Genomic DNA, 19,557 nt, shown 5'->3' on the forward strand with positions numbered 1-19,557 from the left:
AGTTATGCAGACAAAAGAGAAAGGAATGAGTGTTCCCAGGCAAAGAGAAAAGCACATGCAATGGCCTGAAGGAAAAATGATACGGTTTGGGAACTACAAGAAATTCCATGAGGTCAAGTACACGGGGAACATGGTGAGAGAGGAAGTGAGAGGCTGGCAAGGGTCAGTCTTGTGAGCCGTCTTAGGGAGATTGGGCTCTTCTGAAGGCAAAAGGGTTTAAAGTGGGAGCATAAGTAAAATAAGGTCGGTGCTTTAGAAAACTCTGACTCCAGAGCGGGAAATGGGTGAAAAGGGGGCATGACTGGCAACAGGGAGACCAGTCAGGAGCCTGTTACAATCACATACAGGAGGGGGATGACAGTGGCCACACCCGATAAGGGCCAGGTGGACAGACGAGTGAGCCAACCCCAGAAATCCTTAGGACGTAGAAACACAAGTACCTGGTTATTGACTGACTGAATATGGTGGGCGGGGTGGGGGCGGAGAAAGAGGCAAGAGGAGTCAGGGGTGCCCTTCATTGAAATAAGGACTAAAGAGGAAGAGCAGCTGGTGTGGGAGACAGTGACGAATTCTGTTTTCAACACGCTGCACTGGAAGTCCTGTGAGACAGCCGATGGGAACATCCAGCTGTCAACGGACCAGTGGGTCTGAGCTCAGTGAAGAGGTTTGAGCTATAAATACAGATCTGGGCATCACTGGCACATAGCGGTTGTTGAAGTCCAACAGTGATTAGTATAGAGTAAGGCATGAGGGACTAGGACGGAAACAGGCAGAAGAGACACATGTGAAGGGGAGAGGAATAAGCAGCAACGAGTGAGAAGGGGTGACCAAAGCCATAAAGGGGCACAGAAGCCCAGGCGTGGCCACGGGGTGGATCACCCCATAGACAGGCCAACGCTGGCACTGATGCCCACCATCAAACGTTGGTCTTAGGGCACCCCCTAAGATGAGGAAACAATACTGAGAAAAGAACATGATATATCAAAGATCCTTTCATCCTTGGATGAAATCAGGACATTGTTGAACTTTCTGGCACTTACTAATTTTTTAAGTACATACTTGGGAGGAGGATACCATAATCTTTTCAGGGGTTTTGGACTCAAAAGTCTTAATCTGGCCATAAGTGAGCAACTCTACTGAATGCTTCCAAGAGATCAAGGAAGACGAAGCCTCCAAATGTCCTTTGGAGCTGATTGGAGCTGCTGATGAAAGCAGTTCCAGAAGCACCATGGGGGTGACAGTCAGATCCCTGTTCAGTGAGATGGGTGTTGAAAGAAAGTGGAGACTGCAAAGGCAGACAAATTTCTTGATTGTGAGGGAGACAAGAGGGGGCTAGAAGGGAAGGAAAGGTGTGTGTGTGTGTGTGTGTGTGTGTGTGTGTGTGTGTGTACACACACAGTGGGAGAAGAGACTTGAGCATGTTTAATACTGGTGGAAAGAAGCCAGTAGAGAGAGATTGCAGATGAAAGAGAAGCAGGACACCTCTTATCCACACTTTAGGAAGGAAGGGGCAGCCCTGAGGTCAGATCCCCGTGATCGTTACTGACCCCTCAGAGCCTCTTTCCTCTGTTAAAGGAGACTCTTAATGCCCACTGTTGTGGAAATTACAGAGAACAAATGTGATGAACTTAGTGCAATGTCTAAGTGCAGGTTGTTTCGGGAAACATAAGAGTCACCGTGATTGTTAGCCTTGTTGATGTTCTTCTTACTATTCTTTGTTTCTGAGTAAATCAAAGAATTTGAGGTGGGTGTGGACAGAGGGGAGACAGAGCGCAGGATAAGGGGGCATTTGCGCTGGGAGAATCAGTGATGTTCATTTCGGTCCATGACTTGAAGATAACTCAGGTTTTTTCTTCCTTCACCAGTAACACATTGCATCTGGTGTCTACCACCAAAACGGAAGTGATCCCACCTCTCGTTGAGAACAGGCAGTCCTGGTCAACTTGCAAGCCTTTCTTTATTGGCCTGAACTACTGCACCGCGGTCGCTTATTCCAACGCCAGCTCCACAGACTCTTCTTCCTACTACCCGCTGACTGGGGACACCAGGTCAGAGATGCTCAGTGTCCCCACCCAGCGTGTGCTTACCTCCTACCTTATGGCGACCGAGCAGGGCCAAGAAAAAATGCTGTGTGTTGTAGATGTCGCGTCACCAGCCTCAGAAATTTGCACTGTCCTTTGGTTATTTAGAACAGTGGTCCTTTGCCCAACACACCTGAAGGGTACCTACCTAACCTTTGAGTCTAGGGCTGGGCGTCTTCATAGGTGGGTAGGAGTGGGGCGGTGCTGGAAGGTGAGGCGTCATGACCCCTAAGGGAGGTCTTCGCTCAAAAAATAAACAACAAGGGACTTCCCTGGTGGTCCAGTGGTTAAGACTCCACGCTTCCACTTCAGGGGGCACAGGTTCGATCCCTGGTCGGGGAACTAAGATCCCACATGCAGCACGGTGCAGCCAAAAAAATAATAAAATAAATTAAAATAAGACTTATAGGACAAGTCTTATCCTTGTTCTCAGCTTTGCTGACACAACCAACCAACTCCTGCTTGTCCAAAAACCCCAGGCACCCTGGGATCTGCCCTTGCCTTGGGCTTTTGGAGGGACTGAAAGGGATCATAAAGATCATCATTAGTTAAGGACAAGAGACAATGTTGAATAAGGACCAGATTTTTGTTGCAATTGAGGCTGACTTGTTTTGGGGATGTTGTCATCATCATGAAAGCTCTAACGTTATGCATCACACGCATTGTAACATCTTTAGATTTGAACTGGAACTGAAGCCAACAGGAGAAGTAGAGCAGTATTCTGCCAGGGCATTCTACGAACTCCAGAGAGATGGTGAAGCTTTGGTGGACATGCTGAAGTTTGTAACTCAGGCAAAAGGCAAGTGCCCAGAAAAGGGTCCCTCCATCTCTGCCCTCGGTCTCAGGTCCAGGACTCACAAGCAGAATATATTTAATTTAATGTATTTAACAAATATTTACTGAGTGCCAGATAAGTGTCAGGCCTGTTCTGAGAGCTGAGGCTAGAATAGTAAACAATGGAGATAAAGTCCCCATCCTTGTGGAGTTTATAGTAAACAACCAAACAAGTAAATATCCAGAAAGTCAGATTAGTGCTGGGGAGAAGAATAGAGCACAGAGGGGTCTAGGGAATGTCAGGAGTGACAGCAAGGAGGAAGGATGGGGGAAGCCAGTGCCATTTGGAATGATAAGGGAAACCCTCACTGGTAAAGGGAGCATAAAAGAGAGACCTGAAGGAGGGAAGGGGATAAGCCATGTGGAAAGAGCGTTACAGGCTGAGGGGCGAGCTGGTGCAGAGGCCCTGAGGCAGGCGCATGGCTACTGTGTTTGAGGAAAAGGAGGGAAGCCAGTATGGCTGAAGCAGGGAGATCAGGGAGGAAAATGGTAGATGAGGTCAGAGATGTAGGGGGTTGTGAGGGAAGGATGGTCTTCTAGGCTGTGTAAGGATGTTAGTTTTTACGATGAGTGAAGTAAGAAGCTACTATTTTTTTTAATTGAAGTATGCTTGATTTAAAATGTTGTGTTACTTTCAGGTGTACAGCAAAGTGATTCAGTTGTACATATATACATATTCTTTTTCAGATTCTTTTCCATTATAGATTATTACAAGATATTGACTATAGTTTCCTGTGCTATACAGTAGATCCTTGTTTATCTCTTTTATATATAGTACTGTGTATCTGTTCATCTCAAACTTCTAGTTTACCCATCCACCCCCTTTCCCCTTTAGTAACCATGTTTGTTTTCTATGTCTGTGAGTCTGTTTTGTAAATAAGTTCATTTGTATCATTTTTTTAAAGATTCCACATGTGATAGCATATGATATTTGTCTTTCTCTATCTGACTTACTTCACTTAGTACGATAATCTCTAGGTCCATCCATGTTGCTACAAATAGCAGTGTTTCATTCTTTTTTATGGCTGAGTAGTATTTCGTTGTATGTATATACCAGATCTTCTTTATCCATTCATCTGTTGATGGACACAAGGTTTCTTCCGTTTCTTCCATGTGTTGACTATTACAGATAGTGTTGCTGTGAACATTAGGGTTCATGTATCTTTTCAAATTAGAGTTTTTGTCTAATTTGGATATATGCCCAGGAGTGGGATTGCTACATCGTATGGTAAGTCTCTTTTTAGTTTTTTAGGAAACCTCCATACTGTTCTCCATAGTGGCTGCACCAATTTACATTCCCACCAACAGTGCAGGAGGGTTCCCTTTTCTCCACACCCTCTCCAGCATTTGTTACTTTTAGACTTTTTGATCACGGCCATTCTGACTGGTGTGAGGTGATACCTCATTGTAGTTTTGATTCGTGTTTCTCTAATAATTAGTGATGCTGAGCATCTTTTCACGTGCTTGTTTGCCGTGTGTATGTCTGTTTAGTTCTTCTGCCCGTTTTTTGATTGGGTTGTTTTTTTTTGATATTGAGCCGTATAAGCTGTTTGTATGTTTGGAAATTAAGCCATTGTTGGCTGCATTGTTTGCAAATATTTTCTCCCAGTCTGTAGGTTGTCTTTCTGTTTTGTTTATGGTTTCCTTTGCTGTGGTTATAAGTTTGATTATGTCCTATTTGTTTATTTTTGAAGAAGCTACTGTTTGATTTATGTTTATGTTGAAGAGAGACTTTAGGGAGACAAGAGCAGAGAAACTAGTATGTAGGCCATCACAGTAATCCAGGCCAGAGACGGTGGTGCTTTGGGTTGGAGTGGTGATGGCAAAGGCGGTTGGACTCGGCCATGTTTTGAAGACTGGGAAGACAAAATCTGCTGACACAGTAGATGTTCAGGGTAAGAGAAAAAAGGCAATCAGGATGACTCGAAGTTTTTGGCCTGAGCAGCTGGAGGACAGGGTTGCCACGTCCTGAGATGGAAGAGCAGGTTTTAGGGGTTGGAGAAGCTTAAATGTTCGCTTTGGAAGATGTTTTATGTAGGAATGATATGTCGCAAAATTAAACTAGGAAAACAAAACCCACAGGAAAGGGGGGGCACGCAGGGGGCACGTACTGATAAAAAGTGTCAAGTAACGATTTTACAAGAGATATAAAATGGGTACACCTGTGAATTGAAGGAAACCTGGAAATCTTGTGACAAAGAAAGGAGGAGCTGGGGAGAGGGGAAGGCAGGGCAGGGTGGCAACGAACCAGGAAGGGTGTCGTAGGCCGACGATCATACAGAGATGTCACGTGTGCCTGACACAGAAGGACTTCGAGCCCTTACTGGTCCCTGAACACGCTGAGTTTTTCTCATATCCGGACGTTTGCCTTTCCGATTCCCTCTGCCTGGAAGGCTCTCCCTGCAGGATGCAGCGTGGCTCAGCCTCTCTTCATTCAGGTCTCTGCCCACATATCCTCTTGTCAGAACTTCTCTGACCACCACACATGAAATAGCGCCTCTTCTATCCCTTTCTCTCCTTTATCATCTTACGCGGTTTTACTTCTCTTCTTAACAAACATGTATTGCCACCTGACATAAATAATGTACTTGCTTATTGTCTGTATCCCTCCCATTAGAATGTCAGTTCCATGAGGGCAGGGGCTTCCAGTGCCAAGAGCAGTGCCTAGCACGCGATAAGCAATCAATAAATACTTACAGATTGAACAAATGTGCAAGTACCACTGAGTTAAAAATTTAAGGTAAAATCCTGAACTGTGTCCTCATTTGAGCACATTAAGTACTTGAGGTTTCTCTGCCTTTTTCTCTCTTTCCTTCCTAAACATATCTTCTGAATAGACATCTTGATTCTCTTGTACACTCTTCCAGGTGTGAAGCAGACCGAGGCGACTATGATGTTCACATATAACCGGCAGAGTAAGACTTTGTCCAGTGAAATCCAGATTCCAGATTTTGACGTTGACCTTGGGACAGTCCTCAGAGTTCATGATAAATCTGCTAAGGAAGAAAAGTCTTACAAGCTCACCCTGGACATTCAGAATAAGAAAATCACTGAGGTCACCCTCACCGGCCATATGAGGTAAGGAAGGCTCAAGGGGGGGTCTGACCTGAGCTGTGGGCCTTTGTGGCTCTTTCCTTTCTTCCTTTTCAGCTTTAAAGCTGACCAAGGGGTCTGCACTTCAAGGGGTAGACAGAGCCCTCAACACTGTGACCCTCTGCACGTGTCCAGTTGGATCTGCCTACCGTTCATTGGGTACTTACTATTCATCAGGCACTATACTGGGTACTTTAAAGAAATTATCTCAGCCCTCATGAGAAACTGCAGATAGGTATGAGTTTCCCTGTTTTATAGATAAGGAAATGGTAGCTTGGAGGGGTTAAATAATTTGGCCAAGGCAGTAGAGCTAGTAAATGGTAGAGCAGGATTCAGTTTTCGAAAACCTCTCTCCCATACCTCCCTGGAGTGTCCTGAATTTGTAGTGAGTTAGCTTTAGAAGTTAAGGAGTTGCATCTCTGGTCATTTCTCTGAGCCATTCATTTATCTTGTTTTCATCGCCACAAATGGAACTTGCATTGAACCCTGCCTATCTCTTTGGAATGAATGGAGTCACTGACGTCAACTTTTTCTTTTTCAATAGTTATGACAGGAAGGAAGAAGGCAAAATCAGAGGTGTTATCTCCATACCCCGTTTGCAAGCAGAAGCCAGAAGTGAGATCCTCACCCAGTGGTCTCCCTCAAAACTGCTCCTGCAGATGGACTCATCTGCTACAGCTTATGGCTCAACAGTTTCCAAGAAGGTGGCGTGGCGTTATGGTAAGCACGTCCTCCCCACGTGAGCACTTCCAAGAGCACGGTGTACTCGATGGCAGTGTTGACAGCCACAGATAGGAGCTGACCTGGCACTATTGACAACTATGTCACGTGTGTGTTTTCAGATGAGGAGAAGATTGAATTTGAATGGAACACAGGCACCAACGTGGATACCAAAAAAGCAGCTTCCAGTTTCCCTGTGGATCTCTCTGATTATCCTAAAAGTTTGCATATGTATGCCAGTAGTCTCCTGGATCACAGAGTTCCTCAAACAGGCATGACTTTCCGGCACATGGGTTCCAAATTAGTAGTTGTAAGTACATATCAGCCAGTCAGTAAATACACGGTTATAAGTGCTAATCACATAGTCAACTCTGAGTTAGGTGAAAGAGTATCCAAAGATGGATAAGGCATGCTTCCTACCCCCAGGGAATTCCTGGGGAGAAAAAGAAACACGTATGCATAGTTACCCAGTTACACAAGGCTATATTTTTCAATACCAAATGAATACTACTAAGCAGAAGAGTTGCCTGTGCCTAAGATACCACAGGGAGCTTCAGGACACTGACTAGGGGTTTGACTATGCTACGTATTCCTTTCATAAAATACAGGAAGAGATTAATTACTGACAACCAAAATTCATAATTTTTATTTTTTAACTTTGAGTATACCGTCCTGCTTAACGATCAAGCTGTCAAATATGGATTATCACCTGATGTTAACTGTGTTTGATGCCCATCCATGCCCATTGCTTTGAAAACTCCTATTATTTTGTAGGCAACAAGCACATGGCTTCAGGAGGCATCGAGGAATCTTCCTTATGCCCAGAATTTACAAGATCATCTCAGTGGCCTACAAGAGTTGTACCTCCAGGAAATGCAATTGCCAGACTTCCACATCCCAGAAAACCTCTTCTTAAAAAGGTAAAAAGAGGAACCAGAAAAATTCCTTGAACCATGAAAGGTAAATGGAAGATTTTACTTAGCATGATTTAGACTTTTTTTTAATTTACATTTTTAAGGGAAACAAGGTAAGCATTTTAAGGAGATTAGTAACTCACATAAACATTGTGGCATTTTTGCATTATTAAATATGAGGTCAGAACGTGAATGCCCAGTCAAAAAAAAAAAAAAAAACCTAAGAAAGTAATTAGGAGATTCTGGTACTTTCACCCTAAGATGTTTTATTCACTTAGTTTTAAAACTGAATTTGAAAGCCATTCAGTTTTCCTCTACTATAAGTGAACTCCCCTTATGCTCAGGATCAGGATATACTCATAATCGTGAAGAATTCAAGAGTGGCTGGCAGACTTGTCGGCTACAGGCTTGCTGTTGAGCTCAGAGGGTCAGGACAGCCATTGGGCATGGAATGAAGGCACATTCTGAGAGCATATGTCACTTTAGCAAAATAGCATCATCCTTATGGGGAAGTCAGACTGTAAAATGCTTGGTCCCCTTCTGTACTTACAGAAATACATGTGATGCTTTGATGTCTGTCATGAAAATTTAAAAATCAGAGCATGAGCTGAAAAGACTACAGTCTGTTCTGGATTGACTGTTCTCTGTGTTATCTTCAGGGTTTAGAAAACAAGTGGCCTGTGTCACATGGGCCTTTCCATAGTCTGTGTCTGGGCAGCAAAGTTTAATAGACCAGATAAGTGTGTGAAAGGGTTAAAATTCACCAAAGCACTCATATGGACAAAATATGAAGATAAGAGAAAAAAAGTGGCAGCTTCAGAGGACCCAGGAACCTCTTCCTTCACTCTTAGTGTTTCCAACCATCAGTCTTGTCTGTGCTGTGCTGAAAAGGCAGGACCACAGGACCTTAGAAATGGATGGGACCTTATCCAGCATGGGATCTTATCATGAATGCTGGGATCTGGATAGGCAGCACCCAGTCCTTGATGGAGTAATGCAATGAATAGTTGTTTGTTTACTACACTTACACTCTGCCATCCTACTTTCTTCTTGTGAGTTGTCAAAATAGTCCATTGTATGTGCATAGTACTGAAAAGATTGCAAAGTGCTTTTAGGTATCTTTTCTCATTTCATATCCAAGACTGGCTCTGTGAGATCAGCAGAAACGGTACTATTATCCTCACTACGCAGATAACATCACTGAGACTCAGAAAGGCGAATTCACTAGCATAGCTCCCACTGACTGACGATACTAACATTATAACTCAAGATTACTGATGCCCATGCCTGTGCTCTTTCCACATGTCAAGATGCCTCAATTCAGTTGAGCAAATACGTATCAAGTATCCCCTGTGTGCAGTACTAGATTAGATTAGGTGCAGTGAGAAAATAAAAACTGGATAAGGTGTAATCCTTCCCCTCACAGGAAGACACTGTGTAGACACTGACAAATGAACAAATAAGTGCTAGTTATATAAGCAGATTATGAAAAGATCTTTGAGATAGGTGGAAGCAACTGTGTCACTATAAGAACAAGAGAAATTGACTGTGACTTAGATGGGATGGTAGAAATAAGGACACAGCTCTTGGGAGGGATTTGAACGGATGTGAGCGTTTGTAGGTAGAGGTTAAAGCCAAGGGACGCCAGGCCCAGGGAGCAGCATGAGAAGTAGTGCGGTCCAGGATTGGAAATGAGACACATGCACTATTGCTTAGAAGGTCAGGAGGCAGAGAACTTCGAGGGCTTGCTGTCTGACTGTAGGGACATTGTCTTTGCTCTTCATTTCAGTGACGGTCGGATCAAATACACCCTGAACAAGAACAGTGTGAACATTGAGATCCCTTTGCCTTTTGGTGGCAAATCCTCCAAAGATCTAAAGATGTTAGAGACTATTCGGACACCGGCCCTCAACTTACACCCTGTGGGATTCCACCTGCCATCTCAAGAGTTCCAAGTCCCCGCTTTTACAATCCCCAAGTTGTATCAACTGCGGGTGCCTCTCTTGGGTGTTCTAGACCTCTCCACAAATACCTACAGTAACTTGTACAACTGGTCCGCCTCCTATACTGGCGGCAACACCAGCACAGACCCCTTCAGCCTCCAGGCTCAGTGCCATGTGAAGGCAGACGCCGTGGTCGACCTGCTCTCCTACCATGTGCAAGGTGAGCCCTGCCCGAGGGGAGGTTCACAGTGAATTTGCTGCAGGTTCCAATGGGCTAGCCTCCTCTAGGAAGGGAAAAACTTGGGCTTTCTTGCAGACATTGTTCTTGCTACTTGGAACCCTATTCTTTTTCCTTCCTCCCTTCCTTCCTCCCTCCCTTTCTTCCTTTGGAAATATTTATTAAACACCTATGTATCAAGTATTCTACTAGGCAGTAACAGAGAAAACAGATAAACTGGCAATTAGAAGTCAGTGTGAGAGGTGCTGTGATAGGGTATAGTGTGTAAGGTACAGTGGAGGACAAGGGAACCCAGCAAGGTCTGTGGTGGTCAGGGAAGGCTTCCAGGAGGAATGCCTTTTGCTATCAGATTTTGTGCTCATGTTATAAATGGAGGAGACTGTTGCACAACTGACCCAGACCAATGGGACTTTCTTACTGAAAGACTTTCAGCATAGAAATTGTTGTGGAAGTGCATGACTTCATTTAACCAATGTGTTTTGATTTTTATGCTAGGATCTGCAAAAACAACGTATGACCACAGGAATACACTCACGTTTTCAGGTGATGGGTCTCTACACCACAAATTCCTGGATTCACTTGTCAAATTCAGTCACGTAGAGAAAACTGGAAACAATCCAGCCTCAAAAGGTTTTCTAACATTCGATGCATCGAGTGCCTGGGGACCACAGATATCTGCTTCAGTCCATTTGGACTCAAAAAAGAAACAACATTTGTATGTCAAAGAAGTCACGATTGATGGGCAGTTCAGAGACTCTTCGTTCTATGCTAAAGGCGCATATGACCTGTCTTATCAGAGGGATCCTGCCACTGGCCAGCTAAATGGGGAATCCAACCTGAGGTTTAACTCCTCCTACGTCCAGGGCACCAACCAGATAACAGGAAGCTATGAAGATGGAACAGTCTCTATTACGTCCACCTTGGATCTGCAAGGTGGCCTCATGAAAAATACCGCTTCCCTGAAATATGAGAACTATGAGCTGACTCTGAAATCTGACACTAATGGGAAGTATGAGGACTTTGCCACTTCGAACAAGATGGATCTGACCTTCTCTAAGCAAAGTGCATTGCTACGTTCTGAGTATCAGGCTGATTACAAGTCACTGAAGTTCTTCACCCTGCTTTCTGGATCACTAAACTCCCATGGTCTTGAGTTAAATGCTGACATCTTGGGCACTGACAGAATTAATAGTGGTGCTCACAAGGCAACACTAAGGATTGCCCAAGATGGAATGTCTACCAGTGCAATGACCAACTTGAAGTATAGTCCCCTAATGCTGGAGAATGAACTCAATGCCGCGCTTGGCCTCTCTGGGGCATCCCTGAAATTAACAACAAATGGCCGCTTCCGGGAACACCATGCAAAATTCAGTCTAGATGGAAGAGCTACCCTCAGAGAGGTGTCCCTGGGAAGTGCTTATCAGGCCGTGATTCTGGGTGTTGACAGCAAAAACATTTTCAACTTCAGAATCAACCAGGAAGGACTCAAGCTTTCAAATGACATGATGGGCTCATACGCTGAAATGAAACTTGACTACACAAACAATCTGAACATTGCAGGGTTATCACTGGACTTCTCTTCCAAACTTGACAACATTTATAGCTCTGACAAGTTTTATAAGCAAAATTTTAATCTACAGTTCCAGCCCTATTCCCTGGTAACTACTTTAAACAATGACTTGAAATTCAGTGCTCTGGATATGACCAACAATGGAAAATTACGGCTTGAACCTCTGAAGCTGAATGTGGGTGGGACCATAAAAGGAGCCTACCAAAATAATGAACTAAAACACATCTACACTCTTTCTTATGCTGACTTATCAGCAAGTTATAAAGCAGACACTGTAGCTAAGGTGCAGGGGACAGAGTTTAGCCATCGGCTCAACACTAACATCGCTGGGCTTGCTTCAACCGTTGACATTAGTACAAACTACAATTCGGACTCCCTGCATTTCAACAATGTTTTCCACTCTGCAATGGCCCCATTTACAATGACCGTCGACACGCATACAAATGGCAATGGGAAACTGGTTCTCTGGGGACAACACACTGGGCAGCTGTATAGCAAATTCCTGTTGAAAGCAGAACCTCTGGCCTTTACTTTCTCTCATGATTACAGAGGATCCACAAGTCACCATCTCGTGTCCAGGAGGAGCATCAGTACCGCTCTTGATCATAAAATCAGTGCCCTGCTCACTCTGGCCGAGCAGACAGGCACCTGGAAACTCAAGACCCAGTTGAACCAAAATGAATACAGCCAGGACTTCAGTGCTTACAACACTAAAGACAAAGTTGGTGTTGAGCTCAGTGGACGAGCCCTGGCTGACCTCACTGTGCTGGACTCCCCTATTACAGTGCCACTTTTACTCAGTGAGCCCGTCAGTGTAATTGATGCTTTAGAGCTGAGGGACGCTGTTGACCAGCCCCAAGAATTCACTCTTGTTGCTTCTGTAAAATATGATAAGAACCAAGATGTTCACACCATCAACCTCCCATTCTTTAAAATCCTGCCAGAATATTTTGAGAAGACTCGAGAGGTAGTTATAGGTGCACTGGAAGCTATACAGAAAGAATTGAAACACATCAATATTGATGAACGCATGAGGAAATACATAACAGCCTTGGACAAACTCCCACAGCAAGTTAATGATTATCTGAATGCTTTCAACTGGGAGAAACAAGTTTTGAGTGCCAAGGAGAAACTAACTGCTTTCACAGAAAATTATAGAATTACAGAAAATGATCTGCAGATCGCATTAGACAATGCCAAAATCAACCTTAATGGAAAACTATCTCAGCTACAAACATATGTGATACAATTTGATCAGTATATTAAAGATAATTATGATTTACATGATTTTAAGGCAGCTATTGCTAAGATTATTGATCAAATCATTGAAAAATTGAAAACTCTTGATGAACATTATAATATCCGTGTAACTGTACAAAAAAAAATCCGTGATCTGTATTTTTTTATTGAAAATATTGATTTTAACAAAATTGGAAGTAGTACTGCATCTTGGATTCAAACTATGGATACTAAGTATCAAATCAGAATCCAGATACAAGAAAAATTGCAGCAGCTCAATGCACAGATTCAGAATGTAGACATCCAGCACCTTGCTGAAAAGCTCAAACAACAGGTTGAAGCTATTGATGTCAGGGTGCTTTTAGATCAGTTGAGAACTACAATCTCATTTCAAAGAATAAAGGAAATTATTGAGCATGTCAAATACTGTGTTACAAATCTTTTTGAAGATTTTGAAGTAATTGAGGAAATCAATGCTTTCAGAGTCATGGTCCATGAGTTCACTGAGATGTATAAAATAGACCACCACATCCAGGTTTTAATGGATAAATCAGTGCAGTTGGCCCACCAATATAAGCTGCAGGAGACTGTTCAGAAGCTAAGCAGTGTCCTACAACAAGTCAAGATGGCAGACCTTGTTGAGGAATTGATTGGGTTTACCGACCATGCTCTCAAGCAGCTTGAAGCATTGTCTTTTAAACAATTCATTGAAGAAATAAACAGATTCCTTGACATGCTGGTAAAGAAATTAAGGTCATTTGATTACCACCAGTTTGTAGATAAAACCAATAACAAAATTCGTGAGGTGACTCACAGAATCAATGGTGAAATTCAGGCTCTGGGACTTCCACAGAAAGCTAAAGCACTAAAACTGTTTACAGAGGACATCAAGGCCACAGTCTCAATCCATCTGGAAAACCTAAAGGCCACCAAAATAACCTTATTCTTTGATTGGTTACAGGAGGTTTCTGTAGTTCACATGAAAGCCAAATTCCAAGAGACCCTGGAAGATATACGAGACCGAGTGTATCAAATGGATATGCAGCAGGAAGTCCAGCGATACCTGTTCCTAGTTGGCCAGGTTTACAGCACACTTGTCACCTATATTTCTGATTGGTGGAATCTTGCTGCTAAGAACCTTACTGACTTTGCAGAACAGTATTCTATCCAAGACTGGGCCAAAAACCTGAAAACATTAGTAGAACAAGGGTTCACTGTTCCCAAAATCCAGACCACCTTCGGGACCATACCTGCCTTTGAAGTCAGTCTCCGTGCCCTTCAGGAGGCTACGTATCAGACTCCTGACTTCATTGTCCCCCTGACAGATCTGAAGATTCCATCCGTTCAGATCAACTTCAAAAAGTTGAAAGATATAAAAATCCCATCCAGGTTTTCCACGCCAGAATTTACTGTCCTCAATACCTTCCACATCCCTTCCTTTACAGTTGACTTGGTAGAAATAAAAACAAAGATCATCAGAACCATTGACCAAATGCTGAACAGTGAGCTGCAGTGGCCAGTCCCGGAAGTGTACCTGAGGGATCTGAGCGGGGTGGACACCATTCTTGCCAGAATCACTCTGCCAGACTTCCATTTACCAGAAATCACAATTCCAGAACTTGTCATCCCACATCTCAATGTTACAGATTTTCAAGTTTCTGACCTTCACATACCAGAATTCCAACTTCCCCACATCTCACACACACCTGAAGTACCTACTTTTGGCAAGCTGTATGGCGTTTTGAAAATCCAATCTCCCCTTCTCATATTAGATGCAAATGCTGACATTCAGAATGTAACTGCTTCAGCAAACCAGGCAGAGATTGAGGCTTCCGTCACTGCCAAAGGAGAATCCAAATTAGAAGTTCTCAATTTTTATTTTCAAGCAAATGCACAACTTTCAGACCCTAAGATTAATCCACTTGTTCTGAAGGAATCTATGAGGTTCTCCAGCAAGTACCTGAAAACAGAGCATGAGAGTGAAGTGCTATTTGTTGGAAATACTATTGAGGGAAAATCAAACACAGTGGCAGGTTTACACACAGAAAAAAATACACTGGAGCTTAGTAACGGTGTGCTCGTCAAGGTAAATAATCAGCTTACCCTGGACAGCAACACAAAGTACTTCCACAAATTGAACATCCCCAAACTGGACTTCTCCAGCCAGGCTGACCTGCGCAGTGAAATCAAGACCCTGTTGGAAGCTGGACACCTAGCATGGACTTCTTCTGGAACAGGGTCCTGGAAATTGGCCTGCCCCAAATTCTCAGATGAGGGAACACATGAATCCCAAAGTAACTTTACTATGGAAGGACCCATCACGTCCTTTGGATTGTCTAATAAGATCAATAGCAAACACCTAAGAGTAAACCAAAATATAGTTTATGAATCTCGCTTCCTCAACTTTTCTAAATTTGAAATCCAGTCACAAGCTGAATGCCAGTACTTGGGCCACAGTGTTCTAACTGCTAAAGGTATGGCACTGCTTAGAGAAGGGAAGGCAGAGATAACTGGCAACCATGATGCGCATTTAAATGGAAAGGTTATTGGAACTTTGAAAAATTCTCTTTTCTTTTCAGCACAGCCACGTGCGCTTACCGCATCCACAAACAATGAAGGGAACTTGAGAGTTAGTTTTCCATTAAAATTGACAGGGAAGATAGACTTTCTGAATAATTATGCACTGTTTCTGAGTCCTAGTGCCCAGCAAGCAAGTTGGCAAGCAAGTGCCAGGTTCAATCATTATAAGTACAATCAAAATTTCTCTGCTGGAAACAATGAGAAAAGCATTGAGGCCCACATAGGAATAAATGGAGAAGCCAACCTGGATTTTTTAAACATTCCTTTAACAATCCCTGAAATGACTCTACCTTATACAAAGCTCACAATGCCCCAGGTGAAAGATATCTCCTTATGGGAAAAGACAGGCTTGAAGGAATTCTTGAAAACAACAAAGCAATCGTTCGATTTAAGTGTAAAGGCTCAGTATAAGAAAAACAAAGACAAGCATTCCATCCCAGTTCCTCTGGATGTATTTTATGCATTTATCAATCGTAACATCAATTCCTTCAACAGGCGTTTCGAGACAGTCAGAAACAAGGCATTAGATTTTTTTATCAAATCCTACAATGAAGCAAAAATTACATTTGATAAGTACAAGGTTGAAAAATCCCTCAATCAGCAACCCAGGATCTATAAAATTCCTGGATACACTATTCCAGTTACCAACATTGAAGTGTCTCCATTCACAGTGAAGATGTTGACATTCGGGTATGTGATCCCCAAAGAGATCAGCACCCCCAGCATCACCATGCCGGGTTCTGGCGTCTACGTGCCCTCATACACATTAGTCCTGCCATTCCTAGAGCTGCCAACCCTTCATGTCCCTAGGAATCTTCTTGAGCTTTCTCTTCCAGAGTTCAAGGTACTGAGTACCACAAACAAAATTTTAATTCCAGCCATGGGCAATATTACCTATGATTTTTCCTTTAAATCAAGTGTCATCACACTGAATACCAATGTTGGTCTTTATAACCAATCAGATATTGTGGCTCATTTTCTTACTTCCTCTTCTTCTGTCATTGATGCACTGCAGTACAAATTAGAGGGCACCTCAAGTTTGACGAGGAAAAGAGGGTTGAAGTTAGCCACAGCTTTGTCTCTGAGTAACAAACTCGTGGAGGGCAATCATGACAATACTATTAGCTTCACCAAGAAAAACATGGATGCATCCATGACAACAACTGCAAGAGTCCAAATTCCACTTTTGAGAATGAATTTCAAGCAAGAACTTAATGGAAATACCAAGTCAAAACCTACTGTCTCTTCATCCATGGAATTAAAGTATGATTTCAGTTGGCCCCATGTGTACACTACTGCTACAGGGGCGTTTGACCACAAGCTCAGCTTAGAATGTCTCACCTCTTACTTTTCCATTGAGTCATCTACCAAAGGAGGTGTCAAGGCTTTTATCCTTTCAAAGGAATATTCAGGAACTCTTGCCAGTGAGGCCAGCACTTACTTGAATTCCAAGGGTACTCGATCTTCTGTGAAGCTGCTAGGAGCTTCCAAAGTAGATGGTATCTGGAATCTTGAAGTAAAAGAAAATTTTGCTGGAGAAACCACTCTCCAACGCATATATGCCATCTGGGAACAAAATACGAAAAACCATTTACGACTAGGGGGCCTCTTTTTAACATCTGGAGAGCATACAAGCAAAGCCACCCTGGAACTTTCCCTATGGGAAGTATCAGCCCTTGTTCAGGTCCGTGCACGTCAGCCCAGTTCCCTTCTTAACATCAATTACCTTGGCCAGGAAGTGTCCCTGAATGCTAACACTGAGAACCAGAAAATCAGCTGGAAAAGTCAGGTCCAGGTTCATTCTGGGTCTCTCCAGAACAACATACAGCTTTCCAATGACCAAGAAGAGGCACGCCTTGACATGGCAGGCTCCTTAGAAGGGTACCTATGGTTCCTCAAAGATGTTGTCCTACCAGTTTATGACAAGAGCTTATGGGACCTCCTAAAGCTGGATGTAACCACCAACAACGATAGGAAACAGTATCTCCGTGCTTCAACTGCCCTTGTATATACCAAAAACCCCAATGGCTATCCTGTTTCTATCCCCGTGCGAGAATTGGCTGATAAATTCATTATTCCTGGACTGAAACTACATAACCTAAATTCCGTTAACGTCACACCTACATTCCACGTACCCTTTACAGATCTTCAGGTCCCATCCTACGTACTTGACTTCAGTGAAATAAAAATCTACAAGAAGCTAAGTACTTTGCCATTTGCCCTCAACATACCAACACTACCCAAAGTGAAATTCCCCAAAGTTGATATGTTAGCACAATATTCTAAACCAGAAGTCTCCTCAGTTCCCTTTTTTGAGATAACTGTGCCTGCATCTCAGTTAACTGTGTCCCACTTCACCCTTCCAAAAAGTATTTCAGTTGGCAGTGCTGTTTTGGATCTGAGTGTGGCCAGCAACATTGCAGACTTCGAGTTGTCAACCATCACCATGCCTGAGCAGACTATTGAGATTCCTTCCATGAAGTTCTCTGTACCTGCTGGAATTTTCATTCCTTCCTTTGGAACACTGACTGCACGCTTCGAGGTGGCCTCTCCCTTGTATAATGCCACTTGGAGTGCTGGTTTGAAAAACAAAGAAGATCACGTTGAAACCTTCCTGGATTCCACATGCAGCTCCACCATTCAGTTCCTGGAATATGACCTAAACGGTAAGGAAATTTCCTGCCTCCCCTACGTGCTTTATTTCTTCAGTGCGAGTTGTGAATAAATAATTCTGTATTTAGATATGACTCGAAGCAAAATTGCTCTCTATAGCAAAATTGAAAAGAGGCGGGAAGGAGACACATGTATACCCCACATATGAAAACCATCCTGTTGAAAACCTACTGAAATTGCAGAAGAATAGGGTCAGAGAAAATAGATTTTTCTGTAATCATTTTAGGACTAAAAAGGTCTCCTGTTTTTTTAAATGAGGACTGCATGTTTCAAACATATAAGACAGTTAAGATAGAATTCTCTGTTTTCACAATGAAAAGGTTTATATCCTGCAGTTACTAATCTAATGAAATATAAAATCTTTCCCATACAGTTGTGGGAACACACAAAATTGAAGGTGGCATGTTAGTTTGTAAAACTAACGGATCATTTGCACACCGTGACTTCAGTGCAGAATATGAAGAAGATGGCAGATATCAAGGACTTGGGTACGGAGCTTCTATTTTCATCTCCTTTCCAGTCATTGTGATGTTTGCCATCTCCACATCCCTTTCATGACAGGCCATCTGCTTTCTTTTGCTTTCAGGTACTGGAATGGAAAGGTCGACCTTAACATCACCAGCCCGACATTAACTGATGTCCGTCTGCGCTACCAAGAAAGCGAGAACCACCTCTCCTCCTCAGTAGCCTCCCCAGCCATAGGCACTGTGGTCATCGACGTGAAAAACATTAACGATACCTTACTGAGATGGAACCTCTACTACCGCCCTCAGGTGAGTCCCATCTAGTGGGTTACACACCCCAAGAGCAAACAGAGAATATGGACAGGTAAACTGAAGTCCGTACAAAGTATTACCTAGGGGCTTTCCCAAACTAGGTGAAACACAGGCAATGAGCAGGTTGAACTTCTCTTCTGAGGAGCTATTCTCCAGAAAGTATTAGGAGTCTTTTATTGATTGTATTAGTTGCACACATGACCTCATATTACCACTATTATTTTATTACATTTGGGCTGTTCTAGAAAGGTGAGAGTTTTGCCTCATCACCTAAATCATGGAAAAACTCTGCCATATGCTGAGTACATTTTTCAGACTGGGGCTTCTGGAGTATTTGAGGCTTCAAAATTCTTCCCCACAGTAGGATTGTTAGATATGCCAAGTTTCTCTCACGTACTTTACAAGCTCTGCCAGGGCCAAATCAAAGATGCCATTAGCAGAGGAGAAGAAATAATCAGGTTCTATCACTAAAGTTTATCACAGGCTTAGAGGATGGATGGCTCCTGATAGTGGTCTTCTAGGTCTCTGCTCGATGGGCCCTGGGCTTTTTTCTTCTTTGTTACTTCTCCTTTCTCTGAATTAGTCTTTCCCTGTTTTTTTTCTCCCCGTTCTCTTCCTCCTCTTCCTCCTCCTCCCCCTCCTCCTCCTCTTCTGATCTTCAGGCCTAGACAGGCCTGAATGTTGAATGTTACTGTGTAAATGCCTTACATAATTTTGTCCTTTCTGGGGCATGTGTTAAAGAGGAATTAACAAGAGTGTATTTGTTTAACTGTAAGACAAACACATGAACTGACATATGAAAGATAAATCCCCATCAGAATATGAAAGATCCTCTGATCTTTACTTTTAACTGCTAATGAAGTTTTAGTGTAGTATATTATGTAATCAAGATAATT

At 43.0% G+C, this 19,557-nt stretch overlaps 1 protein-coding gene across 1 annotated transcript in view; it reads left to right on the forward strand.

The window, feature by feature from the left end:
- Positions 1-19,557, forward strand: part of APOB (apolipoprotein B) — a 39,461-nt gene that overhangs the window by 17,925 nt on the left and 1,979 nt on the right. Inside the window, exons 19-28 of the mRNA XM_082357789.1 lie at positions 1,866-2,048; positions 2,759-2,880; positions 5,783-5,993; positions 6,553-6,728; positions 6,851-7,038; positions 7,503-7,648; positions 9,432-9,805; positions 10,319-17,878; positions 18,259-18,373; positions 18,472-18,658. Coding sequence (XP_082213915.1) covers positions 1,866-2,048; positions 2,759-2,880; positions 5,783-5,993; positions 6,553-6,728; positions 6,851-7,038; positions 7,503-7,648; positions 9,432-9,805; positions 10,319-17,878; positions 18,259-18,373; positions 18,472-18,658 — 9,262 coding nt within the window. The remainder of the gene's footprint in view (positions 1-1,865; positions 2,049-2,758; positions 2,881-5,782; positions 5,994-6,552; positions 6,729-6,850; positions 7,039-7,502; positions 7,649-9,431; positions 9,806-10,318; positions 17,879-18,258; positions 18,374-18,471; positions 18,659-19,557) is intronic.

This window comes from Balaenoptera borealis (assembly GCF_965194805.1).
Source record: "Balaenoptera borealis genome assembly, chromosome: 15".
Lineage (NCBI taxonomy): Eukaryota > Metazoa > Chordata > Mammalia > Artiodactyla > Balaenopteridae > Balaenoptera > Balaenoptera borealis.